This window comes from Giraffa tippelskirchi, chromosome 7 (assembly GCF_054371585.1).
Source record: "Giraffa tippelskirchi isolate mGirTip1 chromosome 7, T2T-mGirTip1v1.2.pri, whole genome shotgun sequence".
Taxonomy (NCBI): Eukaryota; Metazoa; Chordata; class Mammalia; order Artiodactyla; family Giraffidae; genus Giraffa; species Giraffa tippelskirchi.
Genome location: NC_137281.1, coordinates 49,661,482 through 49,678,724, shown reverse-complemented (window position 1 = coordinate 49,678,724; position 17,243 = coordinate 49,661,482). Strand labels below are relative to the sequence as shown.

Sequence of the window (17,243 nt, the reverse complement as noted above, 5' to 3'; positions counted from 1 at the left end):
TCTCATAATTTATCAGACACACACAATTGGTTTTCATCAAACACACACAATTGTCAACTTTCCTAGCAGAACTGGAGCTTGGTAAATGTTTGAAGCATGGACCTTGCCTGAGGCAGCGGGAGGGACCCACCTGATGTCACGAGATACCCAGTTGGCCCACTGTCTGATGTGTTGAGAAATAAACAGCCCGTTCAGCAGAGCTTGCTTGTGCCTTCCAGGTGGAGTGGTTGTTCAGTGGGGATGTCTGGTACGAACCTTAGGGTTCCTGTCTGGATGACAGCCTGAGTGGCCCCTGTCCCTGGCTTGTTGGGGGTCCTGTGGATGGGGGCACCCACTGCCCCATCCATAGAGTTTCAGAATCACAAACCCTGGTAATTGTCCCCAGCATGTATAATAGCCGGGGGCGTGTGGCTCTGAGTGATTCTCCCAGACGATTCGTCTGGGCAGACAATCCAGGAAAGTCTTGTAGCTCAGAGGCCTGAGGAGGGCCCTGAAATCTGAGTTTTTGAGAAACCTGCAGGGTGGCCAGGGTCACTGCAGCCCCCACCACAGTGTCCACCCTCTGCCTCTGTGGGTCCATGGGGAACCAACATTCTACTGTTTCTGGGCTCTGGACTTTCCCCACCGCCCCCTCTTGCCAAGGGCTCCTATCTGATACACATTTCCAGAAGACCCAGCTCAACCAAAAAAAAAAAAGAATGGTAATTATCTTAAAAAAAAAAAAAAGCCACATGAGGGGCTGTGCTGGAGACATGTGGGTTAACAGGCCACCTTGTGCATAGTTGAGGGGGTTGTAAATCACGGTAACCTTTCTGAAACAATTCAGCAGGTTGCCCACATCACCAGTGGGCACATCCTCTGATGCAGTAATTTAACTCCTAGGAGCTTATCCCTGGGTGCCCTCCTATAGATATAGGCAGCCCCATGGGCCAGGTTGTTCTCTGTAGCATTGTTTGGAAAAGCAAAACATTAGAAATGGCTAAATATCCATCCTCAGGGACCCAATTAATTATATGATAATAGTGTGGCGCGGTGGTAAAAAGCATCTTCTTGCCAGTGCAGGAGCCAGAGGAGACACGGGTTTGACTCCTGGGTTGGGAGATCCCCTGGAGGAGGGCATGGCAACCCACTCCAGTATTCTTACCTGGAAAATCCCATGGACAAGAGAGCCTGGTGGGCTACAGTCCATGGGGTCGCAAAGAGTTGGACACGACTGAGCAACTTTCACTACACTCCTTTACAATATCCGAGCCCAATTGTGGTGCCTCTTTTAGTAACTGGAACACATGCACTACTGTTTTAACACCACCCTATTAATCAGTCAAGCAGGTTGACAAGTGGTAGCAAAAACCAGGCAGAAGTCCTAGAGGCTGAATTGCATTCAGACAGACGGGGCCCAGCCAATTCCAAGTTAACAGAAATACCTTAACAGAAATACCTTAACAACCCAGACCTCAATTCAGACCCAGGCATGTCTGCAGAGGCAGAGGGCTTTGCCAGCTACTCCTGGCCGGGGCGGCCCCTGTTCCTGAAGCTTTAGGAAGCATCTCTTGGCCACACTGCTTCCACTGAGGGGACCTGGGGGCACCCAGCTCCCCTACCCCCAGCTCGATCCCTGCAGAACTTTCAGTAACATGCGCTCTTCCTTCTTTTTCAGCTTGAGGACCCCTAGAGATGGAAAAGCCTTCCGCATCTTTGCCGTCAGGCAGTGAACTTGCAGGGCTGGGGAGAAGGGCACGTCCTCAAGACGGCTTCAGGGGTTCGCTTTTTATTTTTATTTTGTCATGGGGGGGTGGGCCGGGGATGTGGGGAGTCAGGAAGCTTCCTTTGATTGGCGTCCAGCGTCCCGTCTGCCGTGCCTTGGGCTCAGCTCCTCGTGCCGGGAAGAGAGAACATCCCTGGGGTCCTGAGCAGACAGCCAGTGATCATCCTGCTGAGGCCTGGGGGTCTCCCCGCGGAGGTGTCCTTCTATGGATGGAGAGAGGATTCCTACTGGAGGAGAGAATGAAGGATTCGGAGCTGATACCTCGAGGCGCTGGGGCCATGGGAAGAGGCACACGGAGAATGCTCGGGGGGCGGGGGAGTTTCAGGGATGTAGAGGTAGCTATTTAAAACATTCAGAAACACAATCTGTCCCTACCAATGGTGAAAAATGGGATTACTGTTTGCTGGTCAGACAAACGGGCTGGACTGGGGGACTCTGCCCTGGTGCCTGTCCTGCTCCCGTCCTGCTGCGTGCAGGCTGGTTCTATACACAGCAGTGCTGGTTGACTTCGAGTTCAGCCCTAACTCCAGAGACGTGTCTTGTCTTGGTCCTTCCCTACGTCCACGTGGCCTGTCTGCTGCCTCGACCTTTGGTCTCATTGAGGACTAACAAACCAGGACCCTTCCTTATCCCCTCCTCGCTGTGGCTCACACCCCACCCAAACTAGTTTTTGTGTCTCCCACCAGGGTCTTTGCTTAGCAAGTGATTCTGTATGAAGCCCACCTTTTAATTTCAACCCCTCATTCTCTGTGGGTCCCACCAAGATGTCTAAAAACAGCCAAAGAAGGGCTGTTTAGTTTCTGCCTTTAAAAATGGCACTGAAGTGTGCAGATTCCCCATCCGTCGGATGACCTATTTTTCTGCAGTGAGAGGAATGGCTTCATTCTTTAGTACATTCCTCGCTGAGGTTAGCAGCTCTGGAAGGAGACACAGCCTGTGGTTATGAAACCATCCTGCGGCATAATAACAAGAGATGGTAACACACGCGGGGGATTTCTCTTCCTGTTTTTGTGGAACAGTTCTTGCCAAATGTTCCTGAGGCTCCGAGGAGCGTGGTGCTCTCTGGCTCCCATTGCCATATAAAACTTCATAAGCCTCGACCCGAACCCACAGTGAAATAAAATACCCTTTTGTAAATAGCATTTCTTTGCAGAAGGTAAAATTCCACCTTCCACCACCAGACCGGCCAATAGATTGCTTTCGTGAATGCCAGTTTCAAAGTTGATTTCACCCTCAATCAGCATATTTCGAAGGCAAAAGAGCTAGCAGAAAGTTAAAAGAAAAAACTAAGATAGTCTGGACGAGGAACTTTACCTGGGGAACCAAGCTGGTGCTTCCTTTCAGTGTATCCCTAATTAGAGCAGAAACAGAAGGTAAATACTAGTCCCAGCTAGAGGGAGTTTGTAGAAGGAATGAACTGTTAACCTTGACAGAGCTGAAATGAGGACTGTTTTTGCTTTGCACACTGTGGGCTTGTTATAATTCATGAGTACTGACTGTCTGACTCCAAATGTCAGCGTGGAAGAATTTGGTCAGACTGTCAGATACTCATCTTGTCCCTGCCAAAGATCTGAGTCCTTGGAAACTTCTGGATGCTAGGTAGGTATTACACTGTTGGACTTCTGCTTGTCACCAGGCTTTGGTGGCTGTGACCACGTCCAGACTCTGAGTTTGGGTTTTTAGAATTAGTGGCAGTCCAGGGGAATTTCAGTAGGTTTGCTTTTGAAGCATTCTGCCCAAGGGAGAATCTGAAACATTCAATAGGAGTGGACTCTATCATTTAAAAATAAAATTCCCCGGTTCCTGAATGCTTCATTAGCTGGCCTGTCTAATGGACTAGAAACTCCTTGCCTAGAACCAGGTCTTGCTATTTTTTTCACTCTCACAAATATTTTGAAACTGGAACCATTTATCTTCCAGAAATGAGCACAGGGCTTCAAAGTAGAAGCTCTCCTAATCAGGGACCCCCTTCTCATTTAGGGTGTTTAACAGTGCCTACGGCGCCTTCAGCACTTCACCCATAAAAAGATGATAAATCTGGCCGATAGCGTTACCGGGAGCTCCAAAATATAAAGTTTTGGTTTCCTTCCCGTTTTTCCCATCATGTTCTGATTTTTCATACTGTCTGTAGGCTCACTCAGCCCGCAGCTTACATGTGTGCTTTTTTCTATGAAAAATGATGTATTTTACTACTTCCTATGTATAAAAATTTATTGTAAATTTATGTGTGCTTCGCTTGAACAGGGACCATGTTGCTGTCATTTCAATAAAACTGATTTGATTTCTAAGACGTTTCTGGGACTTATCTTTTACGGACACACCTCAACCGTTTGTGTAATAAAACGTTTAAAAGCTCCTTGCAGGCTGGTTGTTTTTTTTCACGCCATCCTCCCAGGAACGCAGCGTATGGGCGTGAAGACAGTAATCGTGAAGGGATTGCCATCTCTGATGTGTGTGAAGCGTAAGTCACGTGGGGGCCTGCGGACGTTTGGGCACGAGGATGTGGGGGTGTGAAGGCATGTGTGCGTGAGGATGTGGGGGCCTGCGGATGTGGGGGCGTGAGGACGCGTGTGCGTGCGTACGTGGGGGGTGCAGGGGCGCCTGGACGTGGGGGCGTGAGGACGCGTGTGCGTGTGGACGTGGGGGGGCACAGGGGCTTGAGGACGTGGGGGCGTGACGGAATGTGTGCGTGCGGACGAGGGTGTGTGCGTGCTTGTGGGGCAGGGCCTGTGGGTTCCGGTTGGCCGGGCTGAGCTGCGGCCTGAGAGGTTCCCTCCTGACCATCTAGGCGCGCGGCGTGGTGAGTACGACAGCCTTACCCTCACTCCATCAGCGTCCTAGTCCGCTCGGCTGCACCCCGGCCTCCCACCGCAGAGCCTGCCGTCCCCACAGCTCTGGAGGCTGGAAGTCCAAGAAGAAGGCTCAGAGGGCCGCTCTCCTGGCCTGCAGGCGCCCCCTTCTCACTGTCTTCTCTGTTGGAGCATTCCTGGTGTTTCTTTTTCGTCTTACGAGAACAGGTTCTGTAGGATCAATTCCTGTCGCGTAGACTCCATTTAACCTTAGTTATCTCCTTCAGAAGGGCTTCCTTGGTGGCTCTGTGGTAAAGAATCCGCCTGCAGTGTGGGCAGATGCGGGTTCAGTTCCTGGGTTGGGAAGATCCCCTGGAGGAGAAGATGGCAGCCCACTCCAGCATTGTCTGGAGGGCTGTAGTCCAGTGGGTCCCAAAGAGTCGGAAACGACTGAGCACGCATATCTCCTTCAGAGGCCCCATGTCCAAATATAGACATATCGGGCGTTACGGCTTCGACACATGCATTTGGGGAGGGGGGAAACCCAGCTTAGCCCTGAATAGACATCATCTTCCCCGGCGTCAGTCCGTTTTTGTCCAGTTGAGTCGTATGTCTCTGTGTGTTTCGAGCGCCAGCACCCACAAACCGTTTTGGGGGTTCCTGGCCGACCTTTTTCATCTCCCCATCCACGCTCTGCCTTTGCTTTCACTGGCCATCTATTTGTAAAAAGCGCTTCTCATTCCCATCGATGGTGGGATTAGTGGTTCATTTTTCTTTTTTTGGCAGTGGCATGCGAAATCTTACTTCCTCAAACCTGTGCCTTCTGCAGGGAAAGCTCAAGAGTACTAACCGCTGGACCACCAGGGAATTCTCAGCTTTCCTTTTTAATAAATATATTTAAGACTTTTTAATGTAAAAATTTATTTATTTGTGGCTCTGCTGGGTCTTCATCGCTGCGGGCAGGCGATCTCTAGTTGCACCCAGCGGGGGCTTCTCTTTATTGTGGTGCCTGGGCTCGCATTGCAGTGGCTTTTGTGGAGCACCTGCTGTAGGGCTCATGGGCTTCAGTAGTTGTGGCTTCTGGACTCCAGAGCACAGGCTTGGTAGTTGTGGCACACGGGCTTTGTTGCTCTGTGGCAAGTAAGGGTCCTAGTTCCAGGACCAGGGATCAAACCTGTGTCCCCTGCATTGGCAGGTGGATATTTAAGCACTGGACCACCAAGGAATTTCCCATTTAAGGCTTTTTAAATGTTGGTTAAAAAATACTGCATAAGTAGGTGTGCGGGTGGGTCACAGAAATCACAAAGATGAGATGATAACGACTGATGTTTGGGAAATGCAGGTTTCTGACAAATGCTTTGTCAAGGCCACAGACATGCCCAACCCCCCGCCCCCCAATCAACGGCAACCCCCAGGCACTGGGAGTGGCCCTTCCAGCCTTTCTCCTGCAGAGCCTGCAGCCTTCCTTGGTGTCCACACCTCTTTCTCTTGCTTCAGGAAGTTCTTCTGAACTCCCAGGATGCCGCAACCCTGGGTCTTGAACTTTTTTCCCCCAAATGTCCAACACACAAAAGATGCACTGGCAGATGGGGAGACAATGGCAACTTGAGGGAGCTGGTGCTCCCTTCTTGCAGAGTCTGAGACGCAGCAAAGGTGTGCAGGAGTGGTGTGAGCAGGCTGAATGCCAGCATGCTGCTTGGGGACCCCAACAGAGGGAGCTCCGCACAAGGTGACCCAGGGACAGAGAGAGCACTGACCTGAGAGACCCTGGCCTGCCTCCCACCCCCTTACCAACTCAGGAAGCTTGGACAAGTTTGTTTTTTTTTTCCAGCTGCACTGTGCGGCATGTAGGATCTTAGTTCCCCAACCAGGGATCACACCCATGCCTTTTGCATTGAAAGTGGGGAGGCTTAACCATTGGACCACCAGAGAAGTCACTTCTGCCTGTTTAGGCCTCTGGCTGCTCATTTAGGAAATGGAATTTCTCGTAGTGACCTCACCGCAGAGCAGTGATTACAGGGGAGCTGCGGGCTGAAAGGTGCTCTAATAATTATGGCCACTGTGCCAGGTGACATGCTTTGGGGCGGCAGCTAACACGAACCCATCCAGTAGCCCCAGGACTTGTCAGAAAGGCAGACTCTCGGGTCCCAACCCAGATCCTCTGAGTCAGAACCTGTCGGAATTCACAAACTCTCAGGATGATTCTGGTGCTGGGTCCGTTGGAGAATCATCACTCCAAAAACATCCAGATAGCTCACGTGAGAAGTCAGAAGGGAGATGATCTGGGGCAGAGGCTCAGGGATGCCAGGACAGCTGGTCAGCATCCGTGCAAACCTCCTCCCCTCCTCTGTGGGCAGGACGGCCTCGGGTCACAGAGTGTCCCCAAGCTGAGTCTGAGATGGGAAGAAGGGACGAGGGGGTGGGTCCTCCTTCCCACAGTATTCTCTTTTATTGGGGAAGAAAATCATTCCTGGGATTCCCCAGCAGGCCTGTTTTTACATTCCTTTCATCACCAGTGGGTCACATGCCCAGTCCTAGGTTTATCATGAGCAACTGTGACAGAACAGGAAGGTTTAGAGTGAAGACAGGCAGACCGGTGGCCACGAAGGGGTCACGTGATCTAAGAGTTAAGAGCCAGGATGCGGACGTGCCTGAGTCTGAATCCAACATCAGCTCTTCACCAGCTGTGTGACACTGGACTAGTTGCTGAACCTCTCTGAGCATTGGTGGCCTCCTCTGTAAAGGGGCAGTAATAACAGTGCCTGCCTCATGGGGTACTTATGTGGATTAAATGAGGTCATACTTGCTCAGCCCTTGGTGGGTGCCCACGGCTGCCACATGTATCACTACATTGCTTTGCAGCATGAAACTAATACCAGTGGGTACATGCCACAGGGAGACAGATTTCTACCAAGTACAATGAGGAAGATTCAGATTGGCAGGACTTCCAAAAGTGAAATGGGCCTTATGAAGAGGGAGAGACGCCTCTTCCCGTAAAGAATATGAACGGAAGCTGGAAGATCCTTGGACTAGATCGACTTCAGAGCCTCTTCCCTGATTCTGGCTTCCAACAGAGATCTGCCTTCCCTCTTTCCCCTGCCCTGCCCCGAAGGCCCTGGGGACGCATGGAAGGGGTGACAAACTGTGAAATCCTGGCTCCTCAAACCATGGCCACTTTATTCTAAAAAGAAAAAGTAAAAACCCTGCAGCTTGGTGGGTGGTCCTGAAACCATTACATGTTTTATGGGGTTGATTTGTTTGTTTGTCTTAGCCATTTTCCTTCCAATTTTTCACACCAAGACCTGTCCTAGACTGCCACTGGGACTTTAAAAATCTTTTAGCCCCTTAAAAAAATAAATTTGGTGCCGAAGGCCCAGGTTTCGAAACCCTCATGGTGTTTCTTTGACTCATCCTGGCCAACTAAACAGGTAGCAGCCTTCATCCAAGGACCAGGAGACAGACCTTTAAACCAATTCTTCTGTCAGTGCCTGGCCTGGATCCCCCGTGGGCAGAAGGCTGCCCTTTGGGCCCTGCTGCCACCTGATTGGGGATGGGCTGTCCTGTCAGCCAGCAGGCTCCCAGCTCATGGGCTCTCACCTTCTTACACCAATCATGGCTGCAGTCCAAGGATATTTCCACTCCATCCCACTGTCACCAGTCCAGACCCACTGTCCCTCCACCCCTGTCTGACCCAGGAAGGCAGCAAAGGAAACCACCTGTGCCAAGTGCCACTGCATGCCAGGATTAACTGGGCACCAAGCTTGTGCTGTCTCGTCTAATAAGCACATGTCTCCATCAACAATTTGCTAATTCAATGTACGTGTCAAATATAATTCAAATCCTAATTAGATTTTGTCAAAATGTCAGCTGGGAATGCGTTGAGCTGCATGTAACGGAGACCCAACCACAGTGGCAGGGAGGTCCTGGGGATGCACGCTTGGGAAGTCCTCCAGGTTCCTTCCCACTTCCTGCTCTGCCATCCTCAGAGAGTGGCGTGTGCCCTTGTGGTTAAAAGATGACTCTTCACCTCTATCCCGTAGCAGACCTTCCAGGAAGGAAGAGACATTATGAAGGGGAGAAGCCACATGGCGGTTTGATTCTGCCTCTTTTATTCCAGATAGTGTATTTTTCAATTCTGGAATTCTGAGGGAGAACCTGAGTCTGTGTCTCAACCAGAAAAACAATGGAAGCATAGCTTTCCCAGAGGTCTCAGCCTGTGGATTTCCACTGATACCTTCTTGATCAGACTTGGGTCCCACAGCCACTCCTTGCTGCATGAAAGTTTGGAGAGAGGCGTCTTTTTTTCCTGAGCACGTTGCTGATCCAGCTGTCAAGTGGGTCCTGTGAGGACGAATGGGAGAAGGGACCTTGGGTAGGTCAGGTCCGGCTCACCTGTGAACAGGTGAGAACTGCAGGTGTCGCTTCTTAGAACTGCTGTAACAAATGACCATAAATCCAGTAGCTTAAACAGTAGACACTTATTCACAGTTCTGGAGATCAGAAGTCTGAAACTTCTGAAATCTGAAGATTCTAGGGAAGGATGCTTCCTGCCTCTTCCAGCTTCTGGAGGCCCCAGACATCTCTTGGCTTCTCACCACGTCACTCCAATGTCTGCCCCAGGTCACGTGGCCGTCTCAAGATCCTTAACTAATTACCTCGGCAAAGATCTCAATTCAAAGTAAGGTCACATTCTGAGGTTCCAGGGAGATGTGAATTTGGGAGGGATACTATTCAACCCAGTCTAGCAGGTGGACACCAGTCCTGCGGCCTGAGCAATGATAGCTGCTTGTCCACGTGACAGCTCTCTCCCTGGACACTTGGGTTTGCCACCATTCACTCTGGGGTCTTCGCCCCAGCCCCTCTGTAACTGGTGACTATCGGGGCAGTGTTTTGGGAATTGATGACTGATAATGGCTTCAGGTTCCAGTCTGTGCTCTGTCTCATTTTCCCTTTATAACACCTCATAGTTGGAACCTTTGACATCTTCCCTGTATGATACTTTAGAGGAGACAGAAGAATCTGGAGCCGGTGGGCCTGGGTTCAAATCACAACTCTACCACTTACAATCTGTGAAACCTTGCATGAGGTACTTAACCTCTCTGTGCCTCAGTTTCCTCATATATGAAATGGGAACAATAGTAGCAGCTACTTTGGCTTTTTTAAAAGTTTGTTTTGTAGAAATGTAGTTGATTTACAGTGTGTTAATTTTTGCTGTATAGCTAAGTGACTCAGTTACATATATATATATATGTCCTTTTTCATATTCTTTCCTATGATGGTTTATCACAGGATATTGAATATAGGTCCCTGTGCTATACAGTAGGATCTTGCTGTTTATCCATTCTGTATATAATAGTTTGCATAGAGTAATTGCAAACTCCATCCCTTCCTCACCCTCTCCATCCTGGCAACCACAAATCTGCTCTCTATGTCTGTGAGTTTGTTTCTGTTTCATAGATAAGTTCATTCATATTGTAATTTAGATTCTACATGTAATATTTGTCTTTATCTCTCTGGTTTACTTCACTTAGTATGATAATCTCTAGGTCCATCCATGTTGCTGCAAATGACATTATTTTGCTCTTTTTTATGGCTGAGTAATATTGCATTCTATGTATGTACCACATCTTCTTTATCCATTCATCTGTTTACATTCAGGTTGTTTCCATGTCTTGGCTATTGTGAATAGAGCTGTAATAGCAGCTGCTTTGTATAGTTGTTATCAGGTTCAAACAAGTTAATTTTTTTAAAAAGAAAAAAGCGTTTGGAAGCCTGGCACATAATAAGCACTAGATACATGTTAGTTTATATCATTATTTTAACAAATGTGTTTTGCATTCCTTGTTTTTTTCCCCCTCAAAGTCCTTCCCTAAGCCTTCAGGCAGCAGCCTCTGTTTTTCTCAGGGAAGGGAGGCCACAGCAGAAGAATAGGAACAAAGAAGTGAATTTTATTTAGCTTTTGACTTACTAGGCAGATTTCTGTTTCTTCTTTTTCTTTTGACATTATTTCAGACTTGCAGAAAAGCCACAGAAATACTCCAGAGGATTCCCCTCTACCATTCAGATTTCCCAGATAGGAATAGTTACTGCTGTTCCTTGATCATCTTCTTTCTCTCTCCTCTAAATTATTTAAGAGGGAGTTGCAGACATGAAATCCCATTTATCTCTAAATACCTTAGCGTGTATTTCCTATAAACATGGATGTTCTCTTTGGAGGAAGGAGGCATTTTCTTCCATAACCTTGGTGTAATTATCTGAATCAGGGAAATGAACGTGGATGCATTATGTAATCTAATCTACAGACCTTCTTCAGATTTTGCCGATTGTCCAGGAATGTCCGTTACAGCAAAAGAATATCTCAGATCATGAATCACATTCAGTTTTCTGATCTCATTAGTATCCTTGAATCTGGATAAGCTCTTCACTTTATGTGCTTCTTTTATGATGCTGACATTTTTAAAAAGACGAGTGACCAAGTGTTTTGTGGAATGTTCCTCACATCAAGTTTGTCTTAACATTTCTTCCTCATGAGATTCAGATGACATGTTTTTGGAAGGAATCTCACAGAAGGGATACTGTAAGTTTTTGTGCCTCATACCAGGGGCCACGTGCCTGTTGCCTGTGGGGCTCTCATGTCAATTTTGATATCTTGGTTAAGATGATATCTGCCAGGTTTCTCCACTGAGAAGAGCCTATATTTTTTGGTGATAAATATTTTAATTATCTTATAGCTAGAAGTGTTAGAACTGTGTAAATATCCTACCCCCATAAAGCCTTCAGTCCCCAGTTTTAACATCTGGTGATGATTCTTCCCTGAAACAAGCATTTTGTGACGGTTGTCGAATGTTACCTCTTCTCATTATGGTGTGCCTTCCACATTTGTCAGTTGGCACTTTCATCTCAGGAAAACATTTCCCTTCCCCTCCATTCATTTATTCACACAATGTATTTTATAAATGTATATTCCATGTGTGTTATATTATATACAAACATAGACACACATTTATTGTTACGGACTCATTCTTATTTCATGCGGTGGACTACATTTTTTTTTTTTCTGTATTTTCATGCTCAAGTCTTCCCAGATTTGAGCAGCAGGAGCCCCTTCCAGCTGGCCCTGTGTCCTTCTGACACAGCCCCATCAATTTTGGCTCAGCCTTCTGGCACATGGTGTTCCTGGCTTGCCTTGTACTTAATTTGCCCCAGTCCTGGAATCAGCCGTTTCTCCAAGGAACCCTACTTCCTTTTAGTGGAGATTGTGTCTAAGTAGACATATTTAGTGGAGAAAATGGGCTGAGGAAAAAAAATGTTCAGATCTCAAAAGCCAAATCTCGTGGACCACACAACAGATTTGGGAAGAATCTGGTTCTTCACCCTGCCCAGGCTCTCCAGAAAATGGGAGAGTGGAAGCCTAAATCCAGCTGCTGACCGTGGTCTGAGAAAGTCCCTGACTCCAGGAGGCAGAGCCCCTTCCTGCTGTAGAAGCTTGGAAACAGGTGCTTTCCCAGAATCCCTTGCAGCTAGGTGCACACCTAGGATGTGTTTGTATGACTTCAGATTGGAAGCCTCTGATGCAAGGAAGCTGGTGTCTAGACACTTTTCTCAGGGGAGGTGTAGGGGCTTCAGAGACAGCAGGTAGGGGTGCCAGATTTAGATAAAATAAGACATTAAACTGTTGTATGGAGCATAGCTTTACTAAAATACTATTGTTTATATGCAGTTCAGAGTGAACTGGGTTGCCTGTGTTTCAGGGCCTAACAGGAGCATCTGGACTCCAATCCCATTGGGCTGCATGTTAGCCACCCAGCAGGTAGGTCCCACCTCCATCAGGTCATTCTATGGGGTGATCCATGGCTGCAGTACCCTCCTGCCTGTCCCTCCAGCTTTCCTTGAGATTATGTGGGATCCACAGTGTTCTTGTAATGGTCCCTTTTTGCTTAAATAAGTTCTGGGTGCTGTGAAGGGCCACCTGTGCCTGCCTCTCATTGTGCTGGAGTCAGGTGGGGACAAAGAGAGGAAACCCCCAGATCAGTTCTGGGAACTGGAGTGGAGAAGGGCCTTGTTCCCCACTTCCTTCCAGAACTTGCAGAATTCCCCTGCCTGCAGGCTGAGGACAGTTACCCCTGTGTCCATTCATCATCTACCATCTTCTCGTCTTCCCGTGTACCCACCCACCCACCCTCCATCTGTCATCCCCCATCTACAGTCTGTCCATCCATCATCTACCGTCTGTCTATCCACTGTCCATCCATCCCTCCATCCATGTGACATTCAGAATTGAACACCTGCTCTGTGCTAGGCACTGTCTGGGTCCTAGAGACACCACAGATGAAGAAACAACAGATACAGATGTGTCTGTCCCCACATGGAGCCTGTGTTCCTGTAGGGAAGGCGTGCATTAAGACAAGTAACACACATTGTATGTCAGCTGGTGAGAAGTGCTATCAAGATGAACCGTGAAGGGGGGAGCACTGAGGCAGGGGCTGTCGGTGATCTACATTGTGTGGTCAGGAAGGTGAGGTCCTGTCCCTGAGAAGGTGACATGAAAAGGGGAGGAGCCACACGGGTGATGGAGGGTGGAGCGTCCCAGGTGGAGGCAGCAGTGAGCCCCAGGGTGCTGGGGAGTCAGTGCGCCTGATCTGAGGGTCCCCACCGAGGTCGGAGGGAGGGAGGGCAGGGGCAGGGGAGGCCAGAGTCGAGGGTGGGGCAGGGCGGCCATGAGGCTGTGGGAAGGACTGGGATTCGACTCCAGGGAAATGGGGGCTGCCAGGGGGACCTGAGCCAAGGAGAGCTGGGCTCTGATTCCATTTTTAAATGCCGTTAAGTGCCACCTCAAGGAGAAGCAGGCTTTCTGAATGAACCAATTTAAACTTAAAATGGCAGCGAAAACCAGGATGCTTTTCCCTGAATGACTGATTTTATTCCACCAAGTTCACTAGACTTGGGGCAGGAATTGAGATCGAAAGGTCAAGTTTCCTTATAGGAGTGGGTGGCTGGAAAACTCCTCACACCTCACGGGCATCCCCTGTTTATTCCTCACCACAACTCCACAATACCCCATTTACAGAAGAGGAAACAGGCCCAGCGTGGCCCAGCACCTTGTCCAGGAATAGCGAGAAGGTCCAGAGAGGCCCAAGTGGGGTCGGCAAGGACAGTTTTCCTCCCTCACCAGCCTGGTGGCGGGGCAGCCTGGCCGGGAGTGGGCATGTGGATGGAGAGCCACCGTCCCCGGCTCCCAAGGCCACTGGGATGACCTGCCCACTTCCGGACGAGGCTGGCAGAGCCACGAGACGTCTGCTCCCAGATGGAAAATTGAAACCACGCTCCTCTGTCACTACAGCCATTTGTCACTGAACTGGGGTGCATATAAACAGCTTAATTCAAACCATACTGCCACCCCCTCCCCTCCCTCCTTTCCTGAGCCTTCCCCCGACTTGCTTCAGGAAGGTAAAAGACACGGTGCAGTGTCAAAATGAAGGGCCCTATTTGCTACACCTGTTGAGCTGAGCCTGCTAAGATGCTGTGGGTTGTCTTCACAAGAACGCCAAGACTTAAGAACTATTATCAGGCCCAGTTGTCAGATGAAGAAACTGAGGCCTGACTTAAATCGTTTGGCCAAAGTCATGCCAACAAGAGGCAGAACCAGGTTCTGGCCAGACCTTCCTGTAGAACCCAGCTGCCCCTCTCTGACCTTGGCTGCTGCCATAGGACACACAGCAGCCAGATACACACCAGAACCCTGGACCTGGGCTGGATCCCAGTTCCACTCCACCTGCTGAGTGTAGTCGGCCTTGCAGAACCCTCTCTGCACTCCAGTGGAGACCCACCTGCCTTGGAGACTCATCACCACCCACCTCACAGTGCCTGTGCTCATCTTCATCCCCAACCATGTGACCATCAGCCTCTCTCACCATCTCGAAAAGCTCTTTTTCACCCCCCTCCCCGTCTATATCGTCAGACAAGGGAGTATAACTGAAGAATGAGGAGTCCCCAGGTTAGAGTCTTGGTGGGGTCTCTTCCAGCTGTGTGGCTTTGGGCAAGTTCCTTAACCTCTCTGTGCTTCCATTTCCTTAACTGTATAAGAGATACAATAATAGTTCCTATCTCTCAGAGTGATCACGAGGAGTCAGTGAGATAGTGTGTGTAACATGTTTAGAACAATTTTTAATAAAGGACTGGACTATTTAATAAAGGCTGATGGATAATAGCAAAGAAAGTCCAGTAAATGTGGCTGATAACATCACAATAACAAGTGAATGGTTATAAAAATAACTGAGCAACAAGAAGTGATCATACCAGGAACAGGTGGATAAACGAATGAGTGAGTGAATGAATGAATACGAAACTGACCAGACTAGTTCAGGAGAAGTCCATGCAAGCCTGGCCCCTTTCTCCAGTTTCAGAAGCCCTGGGCTGCAGGTGAAGATGTGTGGTTGTAAACTGAGCCCACACTGATGGAAGGGGGAGAATTTGAGTTCCCTTTGGGGGAAACCTGCAAGCTGGAGCCTCAGGCTGCTTCCTCAGCCCAGAGAATAGGATTTGTTTCTGCAAGGCCTTCTTCCCCACGTTCACCCTGCCTGCCTTCTTCACTGATTCTGGCTAAAGTAGGGGAAAAAGTGAAGGGGGATAGGTCTCTGGAGAGTCCTGGACCCAGGAAATAAAGGCTTCTTAGAGGTGTCTCTGAGATGACCTTGAGAGTGAGCTGTGGATTAGATAGGAATAATGCAGTATATTAGAGAACACAAATGCATTAATACTGTGAGACCCCAGTACAGGCCAACCTTGGTCTGTTGCTCTTCACTTTATCGTGCCTTGTGAATATTCCGTTTTTTACAAATTGCTGATTTGTGGAGACCCTGCGTCTGTGTGCTGTCCTTGTTGCTCAGTTGTGTCTGACTCTTTGCGACCCCATGGATTGTAGCCCGCCAAGCTCCTCTGTTCATGGGATTCTCCAGGCAAAAATACTGTAGTGGGTTGCCATGCCCTCCTCCAGGGGATCTTCTTAACCCAGCAATCGAACTCAGGTCTTCCACATTGCAGGGGGATTCTTTACTGTCTGAGCTACCAGGGAAGCCCAAGAATACTGGCATGTGTAGCCTGCCCTTCTCCAGGGGATCTTCTCGACTCAGGAATCGAACCAGGGTCTCCTGCCTTGCAGGCAGATTCTCTACCAGCTGAGCTACCAGGGAAGCCCACCCTGCGTCTATCATGTGCCATTTTTCCAACAGCATTTGCTCACTTCCTGTTTCTGTGTCATATTTTGGTAATTCTCTCAGTATTGCCAACTTTTTCTTTGTTGTTATATTTGTTATGGTGATCAGCGGTCTAAGAGTGACTATCTTAATTGTTTTGGGCACCATGAACCACACCCATACTAGAAGGCAGATTTAATTCATAAATGTCGTGTGTATTCTGACTGCTCCGTGACCAGGTGTTCTCCTGTCTCTCCTTCTCCTCGGGCCTCCCTGTTCCTGAGACACAATGTTGAAATCAGGCCAGTTAATAACCCTTAAGTGATCTCTCGTTGTTAAGTGGAAGGAAGAGTCAAACGTCTCTCACTTTAAATCAAAAGCTGGAAACAAGCTTAGTGAGAAAGTCACGTCAAAGCCAAGGCAGGCCAAAAGCTAGTCCTCTCACACCAAACTGTTAAGCCAAGTTGTGAATGCAAAGGGAAAGTTCCTGAAGGAAATTAAATGGCTGCTCCAGTGAATACATGGATGATAAGAAAGTGAAACAGCCTTACTGCTGATATGGAGAAAGTTTGAGCAGTCTGGATAGAAGATCAGACCAGCCACATTCCCTGAAGCCTAATGCAGAGCAAGACCACTGCTCTCTCCAATTCTGCGAAGGCTGAGAAAGGTGAGGAAGCTGCAGAAGTGGTTCATGAGGTTGAAGGAAAGAAGCCATCTCTATAACATAAAAGTGCCCGGTCAAGCAGTGCACTGTGCAAAAGCTCTAGCTCAGTTCATGCGTGACGGTCCTGCAGTGAATAGTAGATGTTTAGTGCAGACAATGAAACAGCCATTAAGAACATTCATGATTCTTGGGAAGAGGTTCAAGTATCAAAATACACAGCCCTTGTGGACAACTTTGAGGGGTTCAAAATACAGTGGAGGAATTAGCTGCAAATTTGATGGGAACAGCAAGAGAACTAGCAGTGGGGCCTGAAGATGTGGCTGAGTTGCTGCAACTTCATGATCAAACTTGACTGGAAGAGGAGCTGCTCCTTATGGATGGACATGGAAGTGGTTTCGTGAGATGGAATCCACTCCTGTGAAGATGTTGTTAAGACTGCTGAAATGACAACAAAGGATTTAGACTACAGCCTCAACTTAGTTGATAAAACAGGTTTGAGAGGACTGACTCCAATTTTGAAAGAAGTTCTGTTGTGGGCCAGATGTTATCAGGTAGCACTGCATGCTCCAGAGAAACTGTTCACCAAAGTCAGTCATTACAGCCAACCTCACTGGTGTCTCATATTAAGAAATTGCTGCAGCCACCACCCCGATCAGTCAGCAGATCAACGCTGAGGCAAGATCCTCCACCAGCAAAAAGAGGATGACTCTCTGAAGGCCCAGATGATGATTAGAGTGTTAAAACAATGAAATATGTTTACATTAAGGCACTTACATTGTGTTTTCAAACATAATGTTATTGCGTGCTTAACAGACTACAGCGTAGTGGAAACA

At 48.5% G+C, this 17,243-nt stretch overlaps 2 protein-coding genes across 8 annotated transcripts in view; both read left to right on the top strand.

Annotated features, from left to right (window-relative positions):
- CRISPLD2 (cysteine rich secretory protein LCCL domain containing 2) overlaps positions 1–4,053 on the top strand; it is a 64,152-nt gene extending 60,099 nt beyond the window's left edge. For both annotated transcript variants that reach the window (XM_081511489.1, XM_081511490.1), the window contains exon 15: positions 1,658–4,053. In XM_081511489.1, coding sequence (XP_081367615.1) covers positions 1,658–1,712 — 55 coding nt within the window. In that variant the 3' untranslated portion in view covers positions 1,713–4,053. The remainder of the gene's footprint in view (positions 1–1,657) is intronic.
- Positions 4,054–4,299: 246 nt separating this feature from the next.
- The window catches only part of LOC145514249 (ADAMTS-like protein 3), a 101,467-nt gene continuing 88,523 nt past the window's right edge, over positions 4,300–17,243 (top strand). For 4 of the 6 annotated variants that reach the window (XM_081511581.1, XM_081511580.1, XM_081511579.1 and 1 more), the window contains exon 1: positions 4,300–4,565. The gene's annotated coding sequence lies outside the window, so the exon portion shown is untranslated. The remainder of the gene's footprint in view (positions 4,566–17,243) is intronic. The other 2 variants (XM_081511582.1, XM_081511578.1) reach the window with 1 other exon arrangement.